At 42.8% G+C, this 25,563-nt stretch overlaps 1 protein-coding gene across 5 annotated transcripts in view; it reads right to left on the bottom strand.

Annotated features, from left to right (window-relative positions):
- Positions 1 to 25,563, bottom strand: part of CLYBL (citramalyl-CoA lyase) — a 260,211-nt gene that overhangs the window by 10,406 nt on the left and 224,242 nt on the right. For 2 of the 5 annotated variants that reach the window (XM_059903434.1, XM_059903437.1), the window contains 2 exons: positions 14,531 to 14,651; positions 13,388 to 13,512 (listed from right to left, as the gene is read on the bottom strand). In XM_059903434.1, the coding sequence (XP_059759417.1) occupies positions 14,547 to 14,651 (105 nt within the window). In that variant the 3' untranslated portion in view covers positions 13,388 to 13,512; positions 14,531 to 14,546. Of the gene's footprint in view, positions 1 to 6,704; positions 6,825 to 13,387; positions 13,533 to 14,530; positions 14,652 to 25,563 lie in introns of those variants that run through there. The other 3 variants (XR_009498853.1, XM_059903436.1, XM_059903435.1) reach the window with 3 other exon arrangements.

The raw sequence follows: 25,563 nt of genomic DNA, 5'->3' as shown, positions 1-25,563 counted from the left end.
TATAGAAGAAACCCTGTCTCATTGGTTCATCAATTCATTAATTCATTCAACAAAAATTTATTAAGAACAAGTACCATGCTCAGTGCTAGGGATGAAGAAAGTAGATAAAATTTCTGTCTCTGTGGTTTGATTCCAACCTCACAAGAATAGAGAAAAATGATGCTGACATTCTTTAAATTTGACACATTTGTCTATTTTTGCCAAAAATAATACTAGATTATTTGTCATCGCAACTTATCAATTCCCTCCTTTCCATAGTATGTGATGAAGTCAAGTTGCAAACAGTTATTTTATTCCTATTTTATTCACCAGGAGCATTGGTGGCCCACATTAGTCAGATCTAATATTTAAAGGTAAGAGAAAACCCTTTTGGTGTAGAGCCAATGGAAGAATTATTGGGTTCCCACAATGTGAGGTAGGGCTGTTTCATCCCCTTTTGTTATATAAAAAGCTTCAAGCATTATTAAGTGATGACAGAGAGTGCACTTGGCTTCTGGTATTTCTTTGAAGGCTTGCCTGTAGCATGCTGCTTGGAAGCAGGAATGATTCCACAAATGGTCAGGGAGCCACCCTGCAAACCGCCCTTCGCACCAGGTCCAGGTGTGTAAACAGAGCAGATGGGCCCTCCACCCTGGGAGAGGGAATTCCGAGGCTGGACAGCTGGAGTGGAGAATCACAGAGTTCAGGATCTCTTTTCCCTCCAACCGAGGCAGTATCTCAAAAATTCCCTCATCCACTTTTCTAATTCTCTGAGGCTGCTAACCGCATCAAGATCTCTCCTTATGGAGAAGGAGCAGGTTTTCCCCCAGAACACACAGGGAGTAAGTGGCAGAGGGGGCACTGGAAATCAGGTTACTTTCATGCCAATGCTGGGCGCAGCCCACGACCCGACACAGCCAAGCTTGTCCTTCCTGTGATAAGAAGTGACCGTGGTGCCCAAGGCAGAAGGAGTCCTTGGAAGCCGGTGCCTGAGTCCTGGCAGCAGGAGGTTTCAGATCATATGAAAACTTCCTGCCGGGGCCTCTCTACTCAGGGCCTACTAGGTTTAACTGTAGAACGATCAAAAGCAGTGTTTCAAACATAGATTTTGTTTATAATTAGCTCTAAATTAGTTTTAAAAATTTTGATATATATTTAATGAAAAATTTGGAAACACAAAACTGTACAAAGAAGACAAAATGAAAATCACCAGTAGTCTCGACATCCAAACACAGTAATTGCTAACATTTTGGTGTATTTTCTTCTGTTGTTATTTCTTTTTAACATGGTTGTAATCACATTATAATAGTCATAGAAGCTAACATTTGTTGAGGGCCCTGATGTGTCAGGTACTCATCTTTATATGCGTTAACTCAATTAAGTCTCATAACAATTCTATGAGATAGGTGCCACTATTACCCCCATTTCACAGATAATAAAACTGAGGCACAGAGAGGCTAGTTCCTTGCCCAAGATTACTCAAAAGTAAGCAGTAGAGGCCAGACAGTCCAGCTCCAGACTCTACATATACAGCTTGGTATCTGGAGGATTTTTTTGGAATTTTTTTTCTCTTTGATTTTTTAAAAATTAATTTATTTTATTTTTTTACTTATTTCTTGTTTGACCACATTGGGTCTTTGTTGCTGCGCGCGGGCTTTCTCTAGTTGTGGCGAGCGGGGGCTACTCTTTGTTGGGGTGCACAGGCTTCTCATTGTGGTGGCTTCTCTTGCTGCAGAGCAAGCGCTCTAGGTGCGTGGGCTTCAGTACTTGTGGCACACGGGCTCAGCAGTTGTGGCTTGCGGGCTCTAGAGTGCAGGCTCAGTAGTTGTGGCACACAGGCTTAGTTGCTCCGTGGCATGTGGGTTCTTCCCGGACCAGGGATTGAACCCATGTCCCCTGCATTGGCAGGTGGATCCTTAACCACTGCGCCACCAGGGAAGTCCAGTATCTGTTTTTGAACAAACCTTTTTCTTATTTTCTTCAGAAACACAAGCTTTAAGCGTCTGCCTAATATTCCATCATGGTTTCCACGGTTTTCATGCCTCTCTAATTTAAATGATGCAACTGTGAGTTGTGTTTGTGAATGAGGCTTTTTCTGTATTTAGGATCACAGAATTTCCCAGATCCAGACGTAAAAGGCACAGGTAAATGACAATAAGTCTGTGGACACTCATTGCCAAATATTTTCCAGGAGGACTACCTAGCCTCACTGCCATCAGCCTTGTGAGTGCTGGGCCTTGGAGGTTATCACTCAAAAAATGATTTAGTTTGACAGTCAAAAAGCTTATTGCTTTAAATTTTCTCTGGTCCAATTTCTGACTACTCTTGTAATAATGAACTTCCGCTCTCATCCAAATTCTAATTTTTGCCTAGACTTATTTTCCTCACTTCTAGTCATCCTTACTTAAAACAACAATAAAATTAAATGGTAACACACATTTTTCTGATTACAAAACTTATAAATGTCCATTTTAGAAAATACGGATAATCCAAAATCCCATCTAGTTACATTTACTTATTTTATCGTTCATCTTATTTCTTGGCTATCACAGTGATGTGGGTTCACTGTAGCCAATTTGGAATGTACAGAAAAGAGTAAAGGAGCAGAAAGTGAAATAACTAAGCAGGGGCAAACTTTTCAGCAGTTCTTGCCATTAAAATTTTTATAAACTTTTTTTTTTTAATGGGAATCTACCTCTAAGATACTTTATTCGTTTTTTTTTTTGGTCTCAGGCCTGGAGCTATGATGTTGGTTAATTTTCATGTTTGTTGTAAAGGATAAGGAAGAGTAATTAGAACAGGATGCAGGGCGGGGGTGGGGCGGGAGAACCAGAATAAGAAAGGCTTTAGCCACCCACCTGCTTTCCCTTCTGATGGAGCTACTGGACACAGGGGCCTCAGGGCCACCCCAGGGTTACCCTCATAGCCCATCACTACCACAGTGACGTCACTCACCGCAGGCACACAACAGAAGCTCAATTAGTATCTGCTGGAGGAGTGAATTAATGAACGTATTCTTATGTAGGTATGACCTATATTAACTTACCGTCTCCTAGTAACTCTACAGCTTTAATCATTGCATCTCAGCATTCCTTTTGTTAAAAAAAAGAAAAAGAAAAAAGGTTTGCATCTGTGATCCCAGGTCCTGGCCTTATTAGGATCCTAGAGGATCGGCCAAACAGAGGTCTTTCAGCCCAAGGCAAATAATTGAGATCAAAGCTTCCTGGATCTCTCCCGGGAGGTCCTTGGCCCTCCAGTCAAAGTGACTGGAGCTCTCCTTTTCCCTTCGTGATCTGCAAGCACGCCATCCCGCCATCCGCCATCCCTGATGGGGAAGGGGGAGAAGGAGGCAGCTGAGGAGGAGCGGGAAAGGTGAGGGAGGTGCTGTTCTTGAGGGAGGGGGGTGAGGGCAAGCGTTTACCAAGCTGGCTCAAAGGCCCGCGGTGCCCCCAGCTGAGGCTTCTTACCAGAAGGAGCCCTTGCTCTCAGCGTGGCCCCCCTTTGCTCTCCTGAGGCCGTCAGAAGTGATAGCTAAGCTCAATTCTGCCTTCGTGGGGCTGTCATTCTCACTCGGATGAGTTGTTATTTGATGTCTCTTTGCTTCTGTTTTTATAAAAATGGTACAATGTAAAGCTCTAAGGTTCATCTGTTTTGTGATTGTCAGATGACACTAGGAGAAATACTGCTTTTTGCCTATATATTTTAAATATATGTAAGAAAAATAAATTTGCAGAATATTAGTCAAGAAGCATGACACTGCCACTGCAAAGGGCAAACTTAAATGAATTTTCAGGAAGGGCAGCCATCTACACAAGTATACCTTATTTTAAAAATTAAATGTGAGACATTTCAAGGCTGTGATTATTCCAACCTATTCTGTGATCAGTGAGGGATGTGAATGTGTATAAAATTAGAAAGTGTATCATGTGGGAAGAATCAGTCAACTATTTTACAATTCATGTGGCCCAAAACATAATTATGGAAACTTAATTAAGTTTGCTTTGTAAAGTTTAGCATGGCCAGGAGTTCCCAAATGATGTTACAGTATTGTACTTTAGACAGTTCTAATGTAAAAGCCATCCTGCATCTTTCAGAGTTCTGTTTGGTTGTTTCTCTTTTTAATCTGCAAAATGATGGGTTAGACTAGAGTATTTACTAAATGTTCGCCAGGTACTTCTAATTTGCAGCCAGGGTCCAGATCGTTGGCCTAGACGATCTCAAAAGTCCTTCTCTGGCACCAAAATGCTGTGGTATCTATAATTTTAAATTTTAAATCAAAATAAATAAGAAAATCAGATTCACCTAGCAGATAATTCTGCTTAAAAACATCTTCCTAAATTCAGAGGTCTCAGAAGTCCTACAATGAAACTTACTTCATAAGTGGCCCAACCCTCATGAAATATTTTGGACAGAGCTTATGAATTTGGAAAGTTTATGTTCGTTCCACATTCCAATATTCCTATATGAGTTTTAAGTCAATACCAAAAAAATTATTTTTCACCTTTGAGAGTCAAGATGTGGTTGAAGTTTTTGATTTCCAGGTGGAAATCAGAAGGCTTGAATGAAAATGTTTATGGATAAAGAGAGGTGAGAAATGAAGATATTGAATCTTTGCCATTAGCTTGGGATGACAACTCCGTGTGTGTGTGTGTGTGTGTGTGTGTGTGTGTGTTCGCACATGAGCCTCTGCTGGGATCTGGGAGGAACAGCTGATGTTGTGGGAATATCTCATAGAAACTATAGGGACAGATGGTGGCAGACTGCAGCCATGGGACCAGCATGCTACTGATTTCAACCTAGGAACCCTTCTTATTGAAGACTATGTCCCCAGTACCATCAAGTTTTAAAATGTAGTTGAACTGGAGATGGTTTTTATTTTCTTGTTATGAAACCCGGGCTCCCACATTCTGGACTCAAATGACTATATTCCATGTCTACTCAAGAACAGTATCTGTGGCAAAGAGATGTGAGGTTGAAGCCTCTCCAGGAATAAGTCAGGAAACAGAATGATCCAAGTTTGGTATTTAGATTAGAAATACAAGTGGAAGAAGTAAGGTTACCATCAGAAATGTGCATTTCTAAAGATATTCATTTGAAAGTTTTGAAAAAAGTAAAGCTCATGCCCTGGGGCTCTTGGGAGTATGTACAAAATACAATAATTAAATTAAGTCCAGCAGTTAAAATTCCTCATAAAAAGAAAAAGCTGGAGTGCTTCCCAATGGGGAATGCTTGACTTAAAAGAAAGGTTTTACTCTGTGGCCTGAAGGTCAACAAACTGGGACTCTGTGGGAATGTATAAAATTTCTTAAAGGGGTTCTCCGGTCTTTGTTTTGTTGAAAGAAAATAAAAGAGCAAAAAGGGACAAGTTTTGAAAATTCAAAAAATGAAGGTGCTGTCCTAAAATCATCATGATTTTTATAAACGCAGCACTAGAGGCTATGAAAACACGCTCTTTTCTGAGTACTAATGCAACACATATGCTCTTTGAGAAGGAAGGGAAAAGGCCAATGGCGCCTTTTGAACAAACTGTTTTCAAATGTGCTCATTTCCAGAGGCAGTGCATGCAAATCCACGACCCATTCATTTGCTACTTATTTTGAAAATATTCACCTTAAATATTGTCATAAATATATGTCACAGTTTAAAATTCCTTAGGTGATACAAAGACTGATTGTTTTTTAAAAAGGTCTTTATGAAGCAAAGTTGAAAGAAATGATTTTGGGGGGGTCACATCCTCAGTAATCTTAAATGGAACGTTTATCATAATTTGAAAATACCTGTTTTTATAAATAATCATTTATTGTTACCTTTCTGGTAACGTCCTCCCCCGAAATAAAGTTAAGAAAAGGATAGAAATGAAATTTTATATCCTTAAACTTTGTTATGTGTAAGCATCATTCTGGGTTCCTACGTGAGTTTCAGGCTGCACACTCAAATGACTTCTCCTAAAACATAAAGAACCAATAACCAGTTTGCCAGGTCCTCATCTTCTTTATCGCTTAAATAGAATCTGAATGTTGGCTCTGCATTAAGACAGCATGATCAAATGTAGGACATTAGAAATAGCAGCTGTGGCAGCAATATTTAATTTACTGAATAATTAGCAGCCTCGCTGACATTTCTCCGTTGATTCCCAAAGTACAGCATTAGCTGTCCTCTGCACTCAGGCGCTCTGCAGTAAAATGGGCCAGTAAACTTCCTGTGCCAAGTTCACAGTAAATGAAGGACTACGCAGCTTCCTGCAAGCAGCTCACAGCTTAAGACACTAGATTTACTTCCAAAACACAGAAAAAACATTAGAAATGTACATTTTTACCCACTTTTGTTTTCTTTCCTACATTTGTTAATTTTTTTTTTTTGGTTTGGGAATTGCGAGGAAAGGAAGGAAGGTAAAATTATAAGAAAAAGGAAACGGGAAATGGAAGCAGGACAGTAGCCGGAGGAGGGACTATATGGAATGAGAAGTGATGCAGAGAATGATGGAGGCCATGAGGGTAGGGCCGCAGGAGTGGGGAGGGTACAAGAGGAGGCGTGGGGAATGAACCCGGCTCTGTCCTTGAGTCTGCGTCCTGCTCCTTCATCCCTCCACTGGAACGCCTTTCCTCATGCCACCTACGACACTCTCCATGGCCACTAGGCCATTCCCCCCCAGTGCGCCATCCTGCAAAATGTGCGAGGGACTGTTTGTTTAGTCTGAGGGGCAGAGAGGGGGGCATGAAGGCCTACCTCGAGGTTGGACTTGCCTGGTTGCCCAGCTCCCCGGCTGCACCGGATGACCGGCTGTTTGAACTGTGATGAGTTCACGTGCCCTTGCCAGGGTCAGGCACTGTCTCTGAGGCAGGCAGCTGTTGAAAAAGAGGCTTCAGCTATTTTCCTGTTGCTTCAAAAAACTCATCTAGAGCTTCCTTCGTCGGGAACTTAATGTGAAGCTATAATCTGGGGAGTTCTCGGGTGTGCAACTGTGTGGTTTAGTGGTTTCATTTCCAGACTTTAGTTGAAGTCTTGGTTTTGCCAGCTGTGTGACCTTGAGCAAGTGCACTAAAAGGGCCAATATTTGCACAAATCTGGGAGGCAAGATGTCTGATGGAGGAACAGACGTCTCAGGGCCTAATTGTAATGAACACACCTTTAGCGAGTTCTTGCGGGGGGGTGGCGGTTGGGGGTGGGATGGGGGTGGGGAGTGAGAGGTGAGCAGGAGAGGGATCTGGGGTACATGGCAATGTCCACTGTTCAGGGCCTCCACACTGCTGTGGGACACACCACACACAAAGTACTACAATAGAAATCTGATCCAATGCAATGGAAGGACTGGGAGAGGGCCAGCAAGCTGTCTCTGGGTAGTTGGGAAGACTTCACAGAAGTGGTCTTCAAGTTGTGTCTTGGAAAATGGTTAGGAGTTTGCTGGGTATGATGGAGAGGGAGGGATTACAGCTTGTGTAGAGCCTTTGCACAGGAGTGTCAGGCCCTGCAGCCGGGCACAGTCCACCTGCCCCGTGGCCAGGGCCCCTGGGGGAGGCGATGTGTCGCTGGGCTGGTGAGGAAATGCCAGCGAGGCTCCTGGTGGCCGGAGCTCCCTCACAGCACACTGGGAAAAGCATCACAGAGCTCCCCTGGAAGATGTTGCATGAATCCCAGTCCCTGGAAATCCCACGGAGGAAACAGATGTGCTCCTCTCCTCATCTGGGAGTTTGGGTTATTAACACAGTTTTCCCAGAGATTCTAAGCCAGAAGTTCATGTTGGTTTTATGTTCTTCCTTCCATGGAACTCAAGAGCCCATTAAAAAAAAACAACAACAACAAAAATAAGCCAGATGCCTAGAGTGGATAGCCTTCTGAAGGAACTCTCCACCACAAAGCTATCTGAAATGGAATGCTCGTTTTCTCTTGATTCCTTTACTGTGTCTGAATAACTAAGGCAATTTGATTCATTGTTTAAAAAAACAAAACCCAGCCAAACCAGCTATGTGGCATGATGTAGACAACAAACAAACATTCCCCCCACCCCCGCAGCAAAACAGTTTCTTTTCCCTGAATTTCTCCCCTTTAGCTAGGTATTTTAACATCACAATATAGTCACTGTTTGGTCTCTTTTGTTTTCATAAGATGGGGTTTTCAGTATATCAACTCTCTTATTTATGTAATGAAGGGAATCTGGAAAGTTCCTTCCAGGGCTTAGACTAATCCCTGGGACCATGTCCAGTTTTCTATACGTCTACATGCTGCACACAGTGTGAGAGAGAAACTGATTTTGACTGAGAAGTCTGACATTGTTGCAGGATTCCCCCTCGGTCAATAGGTAGGCACAGGTGATTTGAGAGTGGGTTGTTTTCTATTCTTCCTGGTGACACGAAGCTTTGTCTTTGACTCAGGTTTGGCAGTTATATTCCACCAAGAAGTGTGGTCCCTCTGCCCTTCCGGAATGCCCATCCTGATTCCTGAATGAGAGCTCACATTGGAGAAAACCACCTCGAGTTGGCCAAAATCTGCCCTAAGACTGAGCACAGCTTTCCAATTCCCTGTGTCTGGCCGAGGGCAGAATGGGGCCAGGACCCAGTGTGTTTGATCCTTTAGCAAATCTGACAGGCTGTTTACAAACATACAGAAGGGCTGACTTCGTTCCTCAGACCTCAGGCAGGACTCTAGTTTCAGGACTGCAGCCTGAAGGAACTCACAGGGACCAAAAGAATTGGGGAGGAGATGAAATAGTTGAAAAAAGTGGCTGGTTTTCAAAGCATATGGCGAGTTTTTCAAACGCTTTAAATTCTTAATTCGCTCCTCTCCTGTTACTGTCGCTATAGTAGCCAGTGGCACTTCTTTTTGTTTTGACATTTGACATTATTTTACGCCTTTGCTCCTCCTTTCACTTCACACAAGGGCATTTTAATTTTAAAAGAAAAGTGCATCCGGAACCAGTCCTACCGCTTTCCGACTAGCTGTCTGGCATCCAGTCGGGCTCAACAGATGTTTGTTGAATGAATAAACGAATGCATGAAGTGATTCTCTCTAAAAAGTTCCGAGAAATCTTTACTTTTAGCAAAGTTTGGGTTTGTCTTCTGTAAACTCGGGATTATCACTTAAAATATCCTCTGTGGATTTGATAGGAAAATAGGCAAAGTTAGAGTCTTTTGAAGAAACTCCACTAAAAAGCTATCTGAAATGGAATGTTCATTTTTCTCTCGATTCTAAAACCGTGCTTGAATAACGAGGGCAATTCCACTGAATGACTGAAAAGCAAGGGGACCCGGATCCTCCGCAGGTCCCCTGGCCAGAGATCGGCTCCGAGCAGGACAGGCTAAGGGCGCCGGGATCGGGTCAGGGAAACCAGGACCCGCGAGATGCGCCTGGCGCTGCCAGGTCCCCCAGGGCCTCGTCCCGGCGCCTGGCCGCGGCGCCGACTTCGGAGGAAGACACAGGGGCCGGCCGGTCCCCAGGGCGGGCGCGAGGGCCCCGCGCAGGTGTCGGGTCTGTGCGCGGGGTGTGCGGGGCCTGGGAGACCCGAGAGAGACGTTATTGTTACACTGTAACGAGTCTGATTAACATGCTCCTGACACTTTCTCTTAGTTTCTCGGGCTCCTAGCAACAGCGCACAAAGGCGCGGGATTGTCCCGGGCTCCGCGGGGACACGGGGCAGCCTTTGATCTGCCACCATTACAGCGGGGCTGCGCGACAGGCTCGCAGGCTCCGGGCGGCCCGCGGTCCCGGCCCACTGCGCGCCCCGGCCCCGCCCGACGGTCGCAGCTCCGGGAGCGGCCGCCGCGCGGGACCGGGGCCACGGGGCGCACTGGCCGGGCCCCGCCGGTCTTCGCGTCGGGGCGCCCCCGACCTCAGCCTTCGGGAAGCGCCGGCGCTGGGGACGCGGACTCGGCGTGTCCTGGCCCGGCGGGCCACGTCCTTCCGACGGGGCGCGCGGTCCCCGAGATCGCCGGCCCTCCCCGTCGCAAGAAGTAAACAGTAAAACCGAGCGGGTCGCTTACAGCCGAAGAACACAAAAATTAAAAAAAGACAGGCGTGAGCGACAAACAAATCCCGAAAGATTTTGTAAAACATTTTAAAAATTTAAAAAAATCTGCAGGCTTCAGCCCGTTTAGCTGAAACTGGGCTCGATCGGCAGCAAACCACCAAAAGGCGCTAAGGATGATTTCGGTTCCTTCCTACAAATCACTTTCTTTTCGTCGTTGGCAATTCTTATAGATTCATAAGGAAATATATTGCCAAATAATCGCTGGAATTTAAACAAACTCACCACCACCACCCGTCACAGAACACTAAAAAGCTGCCCGGTCCCACCGCGCAGGCTTTCTGGTACTAAGGTATTTGAAAGTAATTTATTCTCCATTTGTTCGCTCTCTTAACCCCCCATCCCACCCCGATTTAAAATAAAGCGCGGAAAGAAAGACCAAGGTTTTAACATTTAAATGTTGAGGTCGGCTGATTACTTTCCCCCTAAGTTGCAATGTGAAAACCTGCCGGGGGGGCGGGGGGGAGGGTGTCAGGGCTGGGAGGACAGTGTCCCCCAGCCTGGGACGCAAGCTTTGCGGTTACAGACCGGTTCGGTGACCCTCCGCAGCACCAATATGCACAAGATCCTGCTGTTAATCTCAGAACCCGTTTTGTACCTTCAACTGCCTTCCAAGTATTATACTAGAGGTAAAAATCAAAATCAAAACGGAAGACATTTAGCCTTCCAAGCTAACCAGAAACCACAGAAGCAGAATGCCCTTCAAATAAAAAAGCACGTATTAACTCTTCTCTTAAGACATCATTAGAAAATTCATCGTCCCTATTGAAGGTCAGTTTCCAGAACTGCCTAAGAACTATTAGGGGCTGGGATGTTCATCATAATATTTTAGGAGAGAAAAGAAAAGAAAAAAAAAAAAAAACCTACACGGTCTATTCCATTTATGCAGCAAAATATGCCAGGCAACGAGTTACTTTCAAATTCAAATTGGAGGCGGCAAGTCTTCGTTGTTGAAGACACTTTTCCCAGTCAGTCCCTGGAGGAGAGGATGTCAGGGCAGTTAGCGGTTCAATACTTGTAAATCTGAAGGGAACCGCACCCAGATGCGGGAGGACTTCCCAACTTGCGCTCAGGGATAGTGCCTGACTCCGGACTCTGCTGGAGTTCCCCTCGCCATTTCAATAAAACATGATTGTACTGATATAATCCTCTACACATTAAAATGAGGTTGTCACAGATTGTCATTAAGACCTCAGTAAAACAATGAAGACATTATTGGGAACCCCCCCCTCAGGCAAGGTATTAGGGAATAAAACAATCTACACCACTCGGGTCCTATTGAGATTAATGAAAAAATTATGCCAAAAAAATCTCAATTTCATTTTCCCGTGACGGGGCTTTGCATACATACAGTCAGTCTTGCCTTACACCTGATGATTTATTAAACTAATCTGTAGTGATCACCACTGATGTTCTCAACTCAATCTTGTCCTGGCTCATTTTCTAAGTAATTGTTTCTCATTAGTTCTGATAATGTTTTAATAGTGTTATCCATAATTTAGCCCCCAAGAATTAATAACAGGGGGGTAATATGGTGAAGCAGCTTGTGATGAGCTACACAAAATATAAACAGGTATAGTTTTTAATTAATCAGATTACTGCAAGGTTCTCTTCTTGTAGTCAGTCCATTCCTAGCTGGGAGGAATTCCCCGGGTTGGGCACTGTCACATACCAAGTGGGGTCAGCTCACCCAGCCCTCCCTCCCACCCTCCCTGTATTACCTTCACCCACCCGAGGCACCAAAGAGATGTGGGTGGGAAAAGTGGGGATACCTCTTGTCTCCCAACATCTCCTTGCCTTTGTTCCTCAAGGAATGAGGCATGATGGATCTCTGACTCTTGACTAAACCCTCTTCTGGGTCCCTCTTGGAGGGTCTGTGCTCAGAGAGTGGGACCTTGGTCCAGATTTTTGGCTCTAGTGTGTCCCAGTGTCATGATCCTATCATAATTGGGACCCTGGGGTTATGAGGAAGATGATAAATCTGACACTCAGGGAGACTTAAACAACAAGGTGGTTTTGTTGGAACAAAGTGTGGTTTGAGATAAAGGGCGTGGTGACCAGTCCAACAGGGTTGGAAATCTAGGAACCTGTGAACCCGTTGGTGATGAGGGTGGGGAAGACCTAGTCAGGTCCAGGCTCTCAGGGCCCCCTGGAGACCTTGCTGAGAGGATTGCTCTTCCCGAGGTCCGCATGCCTTCACCCTGGCATCTGGGGTCCCTAAGAGTGGAGGGCTTGGCTCTCAGTGAGCCCCAGGCTCGAGGAGGTCCATCTATAGGGTTTGGGGGTTGCCTGTGTAACAGGGGTGGAGACTAGAGCGTCTTCCTTTCATCCTGTCAAAACCCGAGGTGGGGTTATCTGGACCAACACATGAGGATGGGCAGGACGGCAGAGTTGAAGTGGGGGCTGCCTGTAGGGAAGTATGAAGAAAGGCTTTTATTATCGTCTTTTGTTTAAGACGGGTCCTGCCTATGCTTCCAACACCCTGAGGGTGTCAAAATGAGAGGAGTCTTCCCTCTGCCTTCCGAGCGGTCCTCCTGTGTTTGTGTGCTGAGCGGTGGGGTCCGGCTGCGCGGGCACCTATGGTCCTGGTTTACCCGGCGGGCACAGCTGCGCAGTGGGTTGTGGGGATGGCTTCTCCTGTAACTGCTGCCCACTGTCACTGTCCGCAGTCCTGAAGCCCAGTTTGGCTGGAGGCCAGTCATCTCCCAAGTTGGCTGAGACACTGTCTTCCTCCTTCCAGCCCCTCCGAGTGAGGACGAGGCAGGCTCCCACCTTTCTTTCCAGCTAACTCTGGAGCAGCACCGGGTGACAAGTGCTCTCGAGGGGTTAGGGGGGTGCGATGCCCAGGGTAGGCAGGACCCCAGCGCAGCACATCCCATCTCAGTTAAGAGCTGCCTCGTCGGATCCCATGTTTGAGAATGTTAGTTGGTGTCTCAAAGCATGTGTTTCCCAGAACTGCCCAGCCTGGATCAGGTTCCTTTGCATGCCTGTCGGAACTGCCCTGCACTGGTGGTGGATGTCGTATGACCGTATGTGGGCCTCTCCCACTTTGCTTTGGTTCCATGATGCCTTTCCTTGTATATAACCTTCAGCCCTCCTCCCCTCTTGGGCTTCCTGGAGGAACTGGAAGGGGTAGGGGAAAGTAGACCCCTGGGTGGGGCACATGGTAGGGGCCACATAGGAAATAAACAAAAAGGGCGTAGGAGGAGGTGAAAAATGAAAATAAAAAACAACTGTTTTCTATTTACGAATTTAAATAAACAGAACAGCCTTCCCTGCGGTGTTTGTCTAAGAGTAGCAGCTTTGCTGCTGTGTAGGTCACGAAAAGGTTGGTGTAGAGTTTAAAACTTCCCATTCTGTTAATTTCTTAAAGAACAGTCGTCCAGAGTCTCCACACAAAAGCTCATGATTTAATGAGGAGCAGAAACAAAATCTCTGATTGTTGGTGTTTCAAATTTCATTGGCGTCCTCTGGCAAACACAAGTTGATCCTTCGCAGCTTCAATACCCTTCAGCCTTCAATATAAGAGCACATGCTGAATAGGGAAGAATGGCTGGTTGTTATGTTTATTTACCCTTACTACAAGCTGGGTTAACCTCTTCAAAACAGCTTTACTAAGCCCGTTAACCACACCACCCATATGACCTGTAGCAGCATCTCTAATGTGATGCAAATCTCACAGGGGACCATATGCACCAGCTCTGTGGCTTTGTGTCTTCTTAGAGGCTACAAGTTTATTGCTGAGGGGGCCCTGTCCCAGCCATACATTTACAGGGGGGAAATGGCCTCAATGGCAAACAGTTAAACAGGGAAATAAAGGGAAAGAATGGATGGTCTTGTGTTTCTGCACATTTATTTTTTAATTGCTGGTAACTGTTGACCCAAAGCATTCACCCAGGATGAGGGCTTTCATAGTGATCACCTAGCAGTCCAAGGATAGGGATATTTCATTTTTTGGGGGGGTAGGTGGAGGTTAAAGTAATCAGTTTTGAAGATTTATTTTTAGAAGATATCTATATAAACCAGTATGGTACTTAATCAACTTTTCTATGCCATCTCTGTTGTTTTATCAGATTACTAGTGAAATAAACACCAACCCTTCATTGAGTTATTATTTTTTAAAAGGTTGGCCTTTCTTAAAATTATTTCTGGTGTCGAGTGAACAATGCACAATGTGGGAAACATCTAACGTGAGCAGGGTGAAGGGAGTATACGTATTTGGGAAAGATCTGTTTCACTAAAGACCGAACTTCCCCTGGAGCAGCCCATCTCTCCCCACTATTTTATCTCCCTGTGAAATCATAAGTCCGTACTTGTAACACACTCATGAACAATAAAATCATAAGCTTGGAACCCAAAAGAAGAAAGTTCATTTTTAGAGGAATAACTGGCCAGTGAGATAACCAAAAAAAAAAAAAAAAATGTGATTAACATGAACTGTAAATGAAGAAAGGCTCCCATCTGGCATACTAACAAGTTGCCTTGAGTATTATGGCTTGTCTTTAAGGAACCCACTGTATATGTTCAGCCCACCTGATGAGAGCTTCATTTAGCAGATCAATTTTTCCTTGATGGATATGGCAAGCCTAACAATGTTCTGGGCCTGCTTCAGTAATGGCATGTCGATCACACTCCCTCGGAAAGTAAAGGCTCCCTGCAAGACAGAGAATACAAACTTCCTGAAAGAATGCTCGGAAATTACAGGCTTCCTTTCTGCACACACTTGTACAACAAGAACGTTTTAGATTCCACCTGAATTATACTGACTTTCCTACCCAACTTTTGAGAAAGCCAAAGTAAATTACAGGGGAAAGATTTCTTTTTTCCTCCTAAAGAGGAAAAAGAAAACACTTCAGCATTTTAATGGAGAGGAAAAACATCAGGCACAAGGTATTGGAAACTGCTCATTTAACTCTTGAAATCAAGCAGAAAACAAGGGCGGAAGGAAAATGTAAATACTTCCTTATATACTTTTTGAAATATTGCAGAGAACTGTGAAAACAGTAATATGCTCTGGCAACTGATTACTGTTTGAATAAATAATTGTATGATCAGGTTAAAGGAAGAATGCTTCCTTCTTCTTGTAACGTAATTGAGGGGTAACACTATCACATGATGAGAAAATGTAAGGTAGGATTATACTGAGTAAAAAGAGATTCTTCTGTCGGTACACACTTTTGCAGAAAAGGATTACAGTGACAGGGGACATGAATCTGTAACAAAGAAATCATAGGTCTGTTGAATGGTGAGCCTGGAAAGAACCTGAAATCTCCTGATTTATACCCATTTTACAGATTCACTTTTTAAAAACTTCTGCAAAAACTCATTGAATGTGTCATGTGATCTCAGTGCTGTTCTAGATGAGGACTCTGATGCCCAGAGTAGTTAAGTGATTCTCCAAGGTCACTTAACTAGGAAAAGTTAGAGCTGGGGCTAGTACTTGGGTCTCAGAACCTCAAGCCTTCATTAGAGACTCCCACATTATGATGGTAGGGTAGTTTCTTTAGTGCCTCAGAAAAAGAAGAATTAAATGGACAGAAGCAGTATGAATCTGAAATTAATGTCTTGTTATTCATGTTCTTTTAATCACTTCTTTTTGCTGTTTTCAATTACAGCTCTTCTTAATTCCCCTTCTTTCTACCTGTTGGTAAGGATGCTGGTGTGAGTGGGGAGCAGGTGGTCTTTTGAGACCTGAAGGTGGGTTGGAGCAATTACAATCCTTGATGATGGTCCATTTGTATATATTGCCATCCATTTCTGGATTTTACAAGTACCACCTCTCAACAGTCAATGTTGTCATTATTCAGGACTTCTGGGATGGTCTCCTGGGCTCGCTGGAAACCCTCATCTCTTATAATAACATAGAGTTATACACAGAATGGAGGTTAAAAACATTGGCAGGGAATCCTTAGCAGTGACTTTGAAATTTGTTTTTTAATCAAGAGAGATTTAAAAGTCATTAGGATTAGAATTCTCACCAGTGCTTAGCCTTCTCAGCCCTAGAATGATAAATCGGATTCATATGAACACCTGTGTTGCCTAAAATCCTATACCGTTAAGTCATTTTCCAATCTGCCCATTTTACTATTTATACTCCCAGATTGGTCTGTGCCTAATTTCATTCAACCTAGAGCTAATTTTGGTTGTCTCTGTGACCATGATGAATTTTATGAATTTGGTTAGAAGTTCTAAGGATATTCTGTGGGTTAGCATGACATGTGAAATCAGGGCATGGGACTCATGCTGTTTTACAAGGCAAGAGTCTAGTTTTCTTATTGGAGTATATGATGAAGACCAAAGGCCTCCTGGTTATCCGTCCACCACGTGGATTCTGGCCCTGTAAAACAGCACATGTGTCCTGCTAAAGCTTAAATAATAGGCTAATAATAATAGAGATGAAATTAGCCTAGATGCACATGAAATCAAAATGATGCACAGAGAATCAAGATGACTTGGCTTTGGGTCTATGCCATGTTCCCTGAATCCGCTTTGGATTCCACATGCACATCAAAGATGCAAAATATTTCATGTAGTTTTTCACGACAGGGAAATCATTTCTTTCTTTTATGTGGCAGATTTTGCTTGACTTCCTTTGTTAAGCTTAAGCTGGAAAACAAAAGTTAACATTTTTGTTCTTTGTTTCCTTCATCTCTGCAAATTGAGGATTTTAGTGTTAAGAATCAAGACTTCCTAATATGAATATCCTCCTGTTTTCACATGGACCTAGAATATGGTTGGTTTTTTAACATATGGATCTACATGTGAAATGTGAACAGTCTGTTGGTCAGGATTTGGAAGAATGCAGATTGTCAAAAGCTACCTAGATTTGTGGGGAGGGTTTGAAACATTCCTTAATGTGTGATCATAGATAAGTTTTGGTTTCACAGCTCAGTGCGTTTCTGAGAAACTGGTGTACCATTTTGAAAAGAAGAGGGAACTTCCATCAGCTTGAAGATTCGGAATATAATTTGGTTTAAAATGCCTCTAAGTAGTAACTCATTCATGGTTAAAAGCCTTAACAACCATGACTACAACAATAATAGCTATAATTTCTTGAGCAGTTGCTAGCCCCAGGACTGTGCCTGGTCTTTGACATGTTTTATTTCAGGTAATGCTTGTAAAAACACTGTGAGGTAGATACCATGACCCATCCCCATTAACAAACTGTTTTTTTTTTCTTTTCAATTGTAGTAAAAACACATAACATAAATTCACCATCTTAACCATTTTAAAGCATATGAATCTGTAGTGTTAGATTCACACTATTGCGCAACAGATCTCCAGAACTTTTTCATCTTGCAAAAGTGGAATTCAGTACCATTAGACAACTACTCTCCATTCCCCCTCCTCCATCCCCTGGCAATGAGTATGTATTCATCTGTTTCTATGAGTATATATCCATCCCCATATTATAACTGAGGAAACTGAGGCACAAAGAAACTTGTACGAGTCTGCCCTGTAGCTCGCTAAGTATAGAACTGGTATAAAACCTAGCTCTATTTGATCCAAAGTGTGCGCTCCAGGCTTATGCCCTGGGCTTGTAGATTGTTCTCCGAGTGGGTTGCCTGGCCGCCTGAATCAGAATCATCTAATGGGGAGGTGGCTTGTTAAAATGCAGATTCTTGGGCTCCATCCTATAAGGTTTCATGCAGAAGGTCTGGGCGTTGGCCAGGAACCTTCTGATGATTCTAATGCACATTGAACTTTGAGAAGCTCTGTGTTTTAGCTCTCCTGGGTAGAAATGGTTAGGCTGGCTTTTAAATGGGTACAACTCTATCCCTGCTCTCAAGGAGCCTACAGTTTGCAGGAGGAGACACGGAAGAAAAGAAGCAGGTGCCATAAAACGCAACAAGAATTAGAGAATAAGCCAGTGTTATGAATAGGGAGATCAGAGGCCTGAAAAGGCTGCCCTTCTTACCAATCAGGACCATGTTTGCCATTTCACACTGTTGACTTAGACATGATATTGTGTACCTAGTTCATGTCATGCATTTCCCGCTAGAGTTGTCATGGGGCTCCACCTCCGTGCACAACGGGCTTTTATTCAGCAATTACCTATTGAGTTATCTGTTGTAATAAATCACTAGTCAGCCACTTTGGCACCTCTTACTATACACATGTCTATGGCTTCAGCCTCCTGGAAATGAAGAGCAGTATCACCTTAGCATAGGTGTTATCTGTATAGGAAGGAAAACAATTACTTATTGGGCTGTACTTTTTCTAACATCTGGGTCATTGCCTGGTGGTAAGATAGGCACAGAAATAACATGAACTTTATCAGACCCTGAAGTTCTTCAATGGGGGAGAATCTGACTTACAATTTGATGGCAAAAGGACTGGTGATCATGATGGTGGTGATGACAAGAGTAGTCACATCTATGGGAAATATTCATATATTTTACATTTCTGGCACTTAGCACTTGAGAATTTTTTTCTGTAGAGTACTAAAAGAGTACTTTTCTGGCACCCATAAATTGATCTAATCCTTTCCCTACTCATTATATTTTCAAATAACTTCTCTGGGCATTCAAGGAGCTCTCTCTGGCACATTCCCATGATGATGTTGCTCTGTCAGAATTAATGATAATATTTGAGCACAGCTGCTATACGCCTTCTTTTTCAGAGTGACACTTTATTTCTTCCTCTATGATGCTAAGTCTTATGCCCAATGAATTATTTACCTCATTACAGTTCCCAGTGAATTCCTAAAACTTTTAGTCAGTGTTGGCCACTATGGAATTTGTCTTTAGGACCCTGGTTGTGCCCTCTTCTTGCTAAACTCTCTCAGGCCCAACCCTGACTTCCCATCACATAGCTCTTCCTTACTCCCAAAGTTAATTGCTCCTTGATACCCCTCAAAATGGGGAAAATGATGCTCACAGAGACACAAATGGGCACTGTTTCATTCTTTCTTTCCTGTTTTTCAACCTATCACACTTGGAGTCCTTGGACAGGCCCTAGTATGGCCTTGGTCCCCTCACAATTTGGCTAAGGGGTAAGGATTTAAGTTTGGTTGCCAGGCACCCAAAGCCCAGTGGGGAGGCTGCCTGGTTCCCAGGCTGGCCAGCAGAGGTCTTGCTGAGAGACTGCTGGGACACCTTCCTAATGGGGACCGTGATGTTATTTTTCTAAAATATCAGGTAAGATCATCCATTTGCTTAAACCTTGCTTTGGCTCCCTTTGGACTTACAAAATCAAGTGCAATCTCCTTAGCTGGGGGCCCAGGGCTCCCCACGGTGAGACCAGGCCCTGCCTCTGCTCTCAGCTTAGTCTCCTGCCAGTCTACACACACACACACACACACACACACACACACACACACACACACACACAAACCGCTGCACCTCTCCCACAGGCTCTGCTCTCTGCTCTGATGGTCCTTTCCCTGTCTGTCCGGCAAACTGCTCCTTATGCTTCAAGACGTCAGAAGATGTCATGTCCGTGAAGCATTTTTAGACTTCCCTGGTTGGGCTCATTTCTCTCCTTCTTTCCCTTACACGTCCTCCTGTAACAACATTTGTCACACTCTACTGTAATTATTTGTTTACGTCGCTGTCTTTCTCACTATGTTGGGAAGCCCTTGAGGACAGGGTCTCACATATCTTTGAATCCCCAGAATCCAGCACCCAAAACATGGTTCTGAGTGAAGCTTGTTTCTTTTGTGGGGCCTGAGCTGGGTGACTGAGGGGACAATGACTTGGGAAGACAGAATCACTCTTACCTTTCTGTTCTCCTATACCTGCAAGTGTCTTTCTGTGCCACTTGATCTTTCCCTGGTCTGGTAATACTCCCTGGTCAGTTGGCCAACACTTGCTGAGCCTCCAGTAGGACACAGGGACTGACCTAAGCAAATGTGATGTTGGGTTGGGGTCAGGTTAACTCATGCAAATGACTTAATGGTTGAAGTGCAAGTGAGTCTATCTGTAAGTGGTGCTTAAGGAATTAGACGCTGCAGAGAGAAAGAGCCATCAAAATGGGGTGGTTTGGCCTCGGAGGGGCTTTGGGGAACAGTACTTTATTTATTTATTTAGCTGCACCGCATAGCGTGTGTGATCTTAGTTCCCCAACCAGGGATTGAACCCGGGCCCTCAGGAGTGAACGTGTGGAGTCCTAACCACTGGACCACCAGGGAATTCCCAAGGGAACAGGTACTTTTAAAGTCAGCTTTAGAAGGTGAGAGATGCCAAATGAAGGTCAAGAGAGGGGCAGGGGAAACAGAGCAGTGTATCCATATGTGCGAGTGGGGTTGGCCTTCTGTGTTCGACAAGAGCCCCCTGTACTTCTGGTCATCAGGGACTCAATAGATCAAGCAAAATGAAGGACCACAGTATGAGTTACTGGATCTGTCTGTTGATGAAGGGGTTTCTCTAGGGCCTGAGGAAAGGGAGCCTAATCTAGCCTCAATGAGAGCAATCTGGAAGAGGGACAGCAGACTTTCCTCACGACAAAGCACACAGGACTCAGTCCCTGCTTGATGCAGCCAGACTGGAACCCACAGGGCTCCCTCTGTTCTTGCTCCCTGCCCTGGTGGACCCAAGGGGGCCCTGGACCCTGAGGGGGAGCAAATGGAACCACTTGTTTCCTTTCCTTTATTCTGGGTAATTTTTTCTCTGTTCTAGAGTAGTCTGGGGATCCAACAATCTGATTTACAGATACAAAAACTGCAGTTCAGTTATTAGTTCATCTTTTTAAAGGAACTTATGAGTAGGATAGGACTGGAATCTTGGGTTTTTCACCCCAAATCTCAAACTCTTCCCACTAATCAGTATACCTCAAAGCATGTCTGGTAACCATGGTACATAAGATGATTATAGAAAAAATTAATATCAAAAAATTTTAATATATATTATTTTACATATACTATATTTAAAAAATTTATTTTGATGTGATTTATAAAAAATAAATAGCATATCTAAACTGTTATTTCAGAGATATTATTACTTAGAATGAGGCTGAAAAAATTAATATATATAGGTAAGGCCCAGATAAGCAAGTATGTGAAAATGCAATTTTAATAACTGGCTTGGGAACAACTGAAGTGCAACGTGCTTCCATCCTGAGTTTCCACTTGGACGCTTTTACTATAATTATTATGATGGCAGAAATACCAAAGGATATTTTCAGTGAGAAAAAATTCAATAATAAAAATGTGAATGACATTTTAAGTCCTCAAAAAACCCAAAGCATTTGTAAGAAGGATTAAAGGAGGTGACATTTGATCTTTGTGCTTCTGAATATCAGTAACCCTTTGTTTTATGGATAAACCATCTTTTAAAACTGCCATTGAGAGTAAAAGAATACTATTGAGGACTTGGGGAATAGAGAACATGTTTTTCTTTTTTTAACACTTTAAATTGTAGTGATAATTTGATAGGTATTTTAATATTTTGAATTAAAATTCAATAGTCGTTCACTCTATGACCAGAGAATTTACAGATGTTAATATATCTCTACTTGAAATTTCTAAAAGCTCAACTGAAGTCATTCAACATGGGCAATTCACATTGGGCTAATCTGTCTTTACTACTAGCACTGAAATTCTGACAGGTGATATTCCATGGCCTTTGAAGGGGTGGCCCTTTAAATGATTCATAAGAATGTAACAGTTGAAATATTTGAAGGGGGTTTGTTTTGTGCCTGAGTGGGGAATATAGTGACAATTCGGGCCTATTGAACTGCTTCAACAGGATCCCTTCAGCCCCTGCCTCAGAGCACAGCCTCTGAGGGGGTGTCGGGTGCTGGGTATCTTGCATCCTGGGCAGCCTGTTGGATTTATTTTCCAAGTTCTGAAAGGTGGAAAAGCCTGGAGAAGCTCCCTCCTTATCCCTCCCATCCCTCCCCCTGTCTTTCCCCTGTGGCTCTCTGGCTTGAAAAAAGAGCACAGAACCCTCCATGGAGAACGGGATGGAGGGTCCTGTATGCCCCCCAGTGCAGTTCCAGCTGCCAGGTCAGTGCTGCCTGAGAGGGCGTGGGGAATCACCGGTCCAAGCGGCCCCTCTGTATTTAATTCTTTTAAATCCATTTAAAAGAATTTAAAAACTTATCAGCCAGAGGAGATAGGAATCAGATGCAGGTGACCAGCAGTTGGGAGCACGGCTATGCCGGAGGCAGTGGTGAAACAGGATAGTTTTCAGCAGACGGTGAGCAGGAAAAGGAAGACTACTAGCGAAGACAAATGGCCTGACATGTTTATAAAAAGAGGAAATTCTTTGGAACATGGCACCTGAGTGGATGTAAAATGAAGGGACATCATTAACATCTTGCTTTTTAAAAAGGAAGCATGAAATTATTTAGCTTTAGCTCTACACAGGAAATAGAAACACTCATGTGTTGGACATTGGTAAGATTAATTTGGGACTTTACCAATAGTTTTAGGAAGCTGGAGGAGTAAAGAAGAATTAGTAGAAGATTTGGAAGATGAAGTTGGCAGGGAAGATGGAGGTGGCTGAACAGTAGGGAGGAGAGCTGAGGTGAATGTTTAGGTCAATTATCTTAATATGTGACCAGTCCTGAGTTGTCTACTTGCCCAGATGGAGGGTCTCAGTGGACCAGAGCATCCTTACTTCACAAACGGATAGGGAGACCAAAGGTGCCTTCTGTTTTTAAAATTCTTCTCAGAACCCACTAAATGTAGGCAACAGGATTTATCTTTTAAAATATTCAGGCAAAATGATCAGACAGGAATAGACAAGTCTTTATTTTAAATATCTTTTGATAAGGAAATCTGGAAAAATCAGGCCAAGTATGCCACATGGAAAGCTACCTACCGAGGTGAAACAATTGGATTTATAAGCATATTGCAATCTAAAGGAGTTTCCACATTTGCTAGCAAACTAAACGTTGTGCTTAATTTTCTGTTTTTTTAATAGCTTTATTGAGGTATAATTTGCATACCATAAACTTCACCCATTGTTAAGTGTATAATTCATTGACTTTTACTAATTACATAGAGTTCTGCAACTATCACCTCTCAGATTTTTTTTGAAACTAGAAATCTTGGAAAATATTTTATTTTTAATCCTGAGATAAATGTGTAAATACTTGCATTTAATTCAGAATATTTTATGTCAAATTTAAGCTGATATTGCCTATGAGAAAAGCAGAGAATGAGGGCCTTTTTATAGCAGCTTGCAGCTAAGACCAATAATATTAGACTTCTATTTTAAATGCTGTAGCCTTATTCTTTCTTTGGAAAATATATCTAAATGAACTAACATTAACTAGAAGGCACTTTAAACTTTAAACATTTACTAAAATACAACTGATGAACAATAACTGATGAAATAATTGGTGAAAATTTTTCTTTCAACTTTTCTAGAAGGGAAAAAAGGTCAGTATCATATATAGTGTTAAAAAGTAAAACGAATAATTTCTTTTTAGCACTGTCAGAAATTTAGAAACCAGTTAGCTAAATAGTATTTACTAAATGTGTATCGTGTACCTATTTCCATCCAAGATGCTGCAGGGAGATCTGTGATAGAAAGAATTCTTTACTCTCTGGGGTAGTGGTGAGAAATTCCCCCACTTTTTTTTTTTCATTGAGGTCCACTAACCTAAAATGGAAAAAAAAGAGAATTCTAGAAACTCTTGATTTATATTTCTTAGTAAAGTAAAAGCTCCATTTGACTGCTTTTAATATAAAAAGAATTACAAAATTCTTTAATAAGTACCACAAAATATTAAAAGAAAGCTCTGAACTTCTCTCTTATAATCAGTTGAAGGAGAGAAGGCACGGGGTAGTGGCGGGGTATGGAGGTGATGTGGTGAGAAAGGAAGAGAGATATAAGGAAAAAGAGGAAACAAAAAAGAATCCATGGAAAGAGGAACGGGGAAGGAACAGGAAGGACATATACAGAAACACACATGCAGACCCACACATCCTAAGAGGGAGAAATACCGTAAGAGGAGAAGAGAGAGAAAGATGTCCAAGGAGTAAAACCATCCTTTCATGGCCCTTATTTGGCTCTTGCTATTAAAGGCACTGAAAGGCATGGTGTGTTTTTTGCAACCACAGGTGTAACTGAGAACAGGACTTTGGGAACTTGTCCTTTGAGATAAAACTGAGCTCGGGGCCAGATACGGCCTCTTTGCCAAAGGCCCCCGGTCTTGCTCTGAGAGTTTCCAACCTACCTTAGGAGATTGAATGACTAATAAAACAGAATGAGGTTTGCAGTGATCAGAGCCAAGAAGTCTTTCTGGGGCAGGGCAGTGGACAAGCGCAGGGTTCAGAACTGAGAAGGAGGGAGCGATGTGGGGAATAATAGCTAGGAAGGTTGGGAAGGTACAGGGATACTCTCTGCTCTTTCCTTCCTCATCAGTTTCTGCTCATGCAAAAAAAAAAAAAAAAAAAAAGTGCATGAGTAAGAAAAAGATTCTAATCTGAACTAATGAAATTCACATTTTGTTTGTGACTGAATACTTTTAAAGCTCTATCTCGTTTTGGTCATTAGCATGCAGATTCATTGTGACTGAACTGAAACCAGATTTAAGCTATGTTCTTATCTTTATTTACAAAGTGAGCCCCAAATTCTGGTCAGGTCTCTATCACCATCTTGGCTGTGAGTGACCTTGGGTAACTTCCAAACCCAAGATGGGTCTCAGTGTATTTTATAAGTTGTAAACCGAAGGGATTTAACTAGAATATTTCTGAGATTTCATCTAACAGAATTACATTTTTTAAAATTGAAATTGAGCAAGAAAAAAATCCTGAAACATATAAACCAGAATACAAGTATTTTGATTAAAATATCCTTCAGAATGTGTTATAAATTAAGGATGAAACAAACAACTTTAAAAATTATCAGATTTAACCTACATACAAAATCTCTTATCCTCTAATACTAAATCAGCCACTTGCCACTAAGCCTATGTGAAATAGGATATGATCAGCAGTAAAACCGTACTGCCTTGCTTTAAATGTTTAGAAATCTGCAATTTGTTGTTAATCAAATCAACCTTAAAGTCACCATTGGCAGACTATCAACTCTTCTAAGAACTTGACTTTTTAAAGTCAAAATTATGGGATATAGTTCTAAAGATTTTCAATGAACAAGGAAATAAATGGAGAAATGCAATAACTAAGCATCTCAAAAGTAGAGTGATGTCCCTTCCTCTTTCATTTTCACTGGCAATCACTCAGTTCTGATTTTAGCATTTCTGCTTACAAATAAAGGGGGCAAAGCTGTAGGCAGTGGGATGCATGAGTGTGGGAGGGCACACTGTTGTCTATTAGTGGAATCAACCCCTTCCTTTGACAAAGACAACAACCAAATCTTTGGATGGTTTATTTTATCTGCGTGAAAGAGTGGCAGTGGGATTTCTGGCACTTGAATAAGCGGAAACAATATTTTTGGCTAGAGAGACTTCTGAGTTCTCTCAGGGAGCCTTCTAGAAGGCCATCTGGACCAAACAGTATTTCTTTTGTAAAGCCTTGCATTTGGAAACACAAACGAAAGGTGTCTGAGCCGTAATCAGATACCTATGAAAATAATTTGCTTTCAATATTGGGGAGGGGGAATTATTCTTTGTAATTTTCTAGACGAAAAGACTTACATGAGGGAAAAAAA

This window comes from Balaenoptera ricei, chromosome 18 (genome assembly GCF_028023285.1).
Source record: "Balaenoptera ricei isolate mBalRic1 chromosome 18, mBalRic1.hap2, whole genome shotgun sequence".
Lineage (NCBI taxonomy): Eukaryota > Metazoa > Chordata > Mammalia > Artiodactyla > Balaenopteridae > Balaenoptera > Balaenoptera ricei.
This window is presented reverse-complemented; position numbering and strand designations above follow the sequence as displayed.